The 3380-nt window shown below is 29.8% G+C and overlaps 1 protein-coding gene across 1 annotated transcript; it reads left to right on the top strand.

Moving 5' to 3' along the window:
• The first annotated feature begins 301 nt into the window (after positions 1-301).
• On the top strand, positions 302-1592 carry LOC124910222. Its single transcript, XM_047450841.1, has one exon. It carries the CDS (start codon positions 756-758, stop codon positions 1431-1433), a length of 678 nt encoding a protein of 225 aa, XP_047306797.1. The 5' UTR covers positions 302-755; the 3' UTR covers positions 1434-1592.
• The last annotated feature ends 1788 nt before the right edge of the window (positions 1593-3380 follow it).

The following is a 3380-nucleotide window of genomic DNA, read 5'->3' as shown; positions in this document are numbered from 1 at the left end:
TAATTCTTTATCAACTTAAAAAAAAAGTTATATAATATTTTGATATTAAAATTAATTAGAAATAATTTAATTTAGTTAGTTATCTATTATTTTTATAAACTTAATAGTTTAAGTGAATGTGTTTAAATTATAAAATAATTCGTTTTAGGTGGCCTAATATTATTAATACATAAGTTATATAACTTGTCAAAATATTATCTAACTCCTCATATATTTTCTTTTTTTTTAAGTGGTTTTCTTTATTTATTCTCAATCTTTTGCCTTTTTTCACCCTTTTTAATGTTTGTATTCTCAATTTAAATTGTATCATTTTTTCCGAGAAGTCTCACTAACAAGTCAAGGGTATAAAAAGATTTGATATTTTCCCTCTTTGTTTAATAATTTCAATCAAATTGCAGGTGAAAATGCATGTGGGTTTGCTCAGAAAGCTGCACATGGCTTCTCTTGTTTCAAGTTTAGAGACTGTGATGATATATACACAAAAATAGAACAGCTAGGGTTTTGGGGTTTTCAAGAGAATCAGATGCAGAAAAACTCACACCAGATAGTGAAGCTGGTTTCAGGCTTGGGAACTGTGTAAGTTCATCTGCTTCCATTCACATTTCTCTCTTAAAACAAACTCTATACAAAAAGATCATAAGATCAGATCCAATATCAATGACCAAATGCTTTCTTCCATTTATGCTCTTATTTCAACCAAGTTAAAGAGATTCAGTTTGTCTTCATCCTTCTCATTCTTTCTTCAGATCTAGAAAATGGGATTTTCCATCTATTTCTTCTCCCGAAACCCATTTCATTACTTTGCTCTGCTTGTAATCTTAATCTTGAGTTTTTATGTTTGTATGGATTATGGGGTTCTCCCCATCTTCTTCACAGCTTTGATATTGATTATTCCATCTTCTGTTATCTTAACTTTCTCGAATCCAAAAATGGTAAAATCATGTCAAACAGAGTCCATCTGCTCTATTCAGATTGAGCTTCCCAAACAAAGTGTTGTACTTTCTGAAACTCAAACTCAGGTTGAAGAAGAAGATGAAGAGATTGATCATGAATCCTCAATTGGACCTTCACCAGATTCATATTCAGAGAGTGATAGCATTATTGCTTATTCTCCATTGACATCGGATCAAGAATCTGAGATTGACTGGCCAGATTCAGGGAATCTATATGGTCATTTTCTGGCTTCCTCAGATGGGACAATTTCTGATGAGGAAAGCTTGATTGAAATCGTCTTACCAAGTGGCCAATTTTTAGCTAGTCCTTATGAAGAAGAAGAAGAAGAAGAAAGGGATTCCATTAATGATTTGATACTGGAGATGAAAAAGAAGAAGAAGATGAAGAGTCCAATGGAGCTTTCAGCAGAGATGAATTATATGAATGAGGAAGATAATTTGATAGAGATTGATATATCCATAGGCTCCATCAAGGTTTGAACTTGGAATCATAAAATGAAAAAAAGTCCTTCAATGTTTTATTATTGTTTCTGTTCACGGGTCTTTCATCTTCTTTTTTTAGATCTTGTTCTTTCTGTTCTTGAATAGAGTTTTGACTCATGAACATTGTATATCCATTGAAGGTCACACCTTCTTCTTCTTCTTCTTTGAATGATGATGATGATTGCCAAACTAATAGAATCCCCAACTTAAATGGTATTTAAATTTGTTTGTTTTTAGATGACAATTGACAAAAAACAGGGAAAGAAACAAAAACAAAAATTTGAGTCCTTTTAGTATTAATCACTTATTCTTCTTATTCTTCTGTTAAAGTAGTGGAGCTTTGAATGATTGATGATCATGGCCAAATGAACAGAAACCCCAATTCAATTATGTATTTAAATTCTTCTTCTTTGATTTATTTTTATTTATTTATTGATAAAAATAAAGTGGTTTATAACTAATAAAGATAAATTATTTGGAATTTGGATCAATAATTTGAACAATATAATTGATGATGTGGTAGTAATTTGTATTAGATTAAATAATCTCATGGGATTCAGATATGTATTAATGAGATTTTTAGATGAAATCCCACTTAACTTTGTCTGGTTAGTGTGGTTATGATATTGACAATTAAATAATAATAATAATAATAATCCATATTTTGGATTGTTTAAAAATCTCAAATACATGGACACAATCAGTACATCCAGATGAGATTCTAAATATTTATATTTGAGAGATTTATCATATATATATATATATATATATATATACAAAATTCATGGTAATCAGAATATTCAAATTTGCAAATTTCTGGCATCATGGTCAACCACAATTATTATTATTATGTTTGTTTTATTTTTTACCGGTTCAGTTAACCACATTTTACATACAAAAAAATAGGATATATAGTTTATTTTTGTTTAAAATTTAAATTAAAGAATAAATTTATTTTTAAAAAACGGTTAAAACCATTTCATTAAAATTCCAAAAGTGGGAGGGTCAAAAATTAAAATTAGACAAACTCTAGCTATGACTAAAAGATTACAATCAAAAGACCCTAAAAATCTAATTAGTAGCAATCAAACATACGAGAAACATAGATTACAACTGTATCAAATCCTAATTATCCCAATCAGAATTTTTATTTCCATACAAACTTGATGTTTTAACATGTTGTCTTTCTCTTCCTCTTGTCATTCCTCTTCCCCTTCCCCTTCCTCTTGCAATAAAAGGGAGATGAACTGGAGAATTTGATGAATACAGTCTATTCTCATTTTGATTTTTTTTTCTGTATATGAACTCGTTCTGATTTGATAGAAAAAATTATTTTCCAGGATTACCGGGTTCTTCACCTTGTTGTTTTCATCTTGAATATCTAGATCATTGTCTTCATTTCTTTCAACTTCAACTTTGGAATCCTCAACAAATTTAAATTCCTCTGTATCAACTTTGGAATTCTCTTTTTTCTCTTGATTAATATGAGTATCTTCCTCTTTGTTTTCATCAGTAACCACTTCAACTTGATTTGATTACGATTCCTCAACTGTTTCTTCAACATGATTAGGTTGAGGTTCCACCTCCTTCTTTGTACTGCTTTCTTCTTATTCATAATTTTCTTTATCTTTAACCACATTTTGATTTTTGATTATAGGCATCTCTGTTTCATTTTATATATCTTTACTTTCTGACTTATGTGAAAATTTTGATCTTCTTCCTTAGCCAAATCATATTTTGGGCTTGTATGTTGGAAGATATTGCAGAAAGAGCACATGTCTGGCCTCCACTCATAAGTGATTTCCATGACAGTAGGTTTTCATTTTCTGTCTACTACTGTCATAATTTTCGGCAGTGTGCTTTTAAGATGCACCTCAATGTTAATTCTAGCAAATGATAAGTGTTCTTCCCCTTTAGTAATTGAGTCTATGTATAATAGTCTAC

Source organism: Impatiens glandulifera, chromosome 7, assembly GCF_907164915.1.
Source record: "Impatiens glandulifera chromosome 7, dImpGla2.1, whole genome shotgun sequence".
In the NCBI taxonomy this organism is placed as follows: domain Eukaryota; kingdom Viridiplantae; phylum Streptophyta; class Magnoliopsida; order Ericales; family Balsaminaceae; genus Impatiens; species Impatiens glandulifera.
This window is presented reverse-complemented; position numbering and strand designations above follow the sequence as displayed.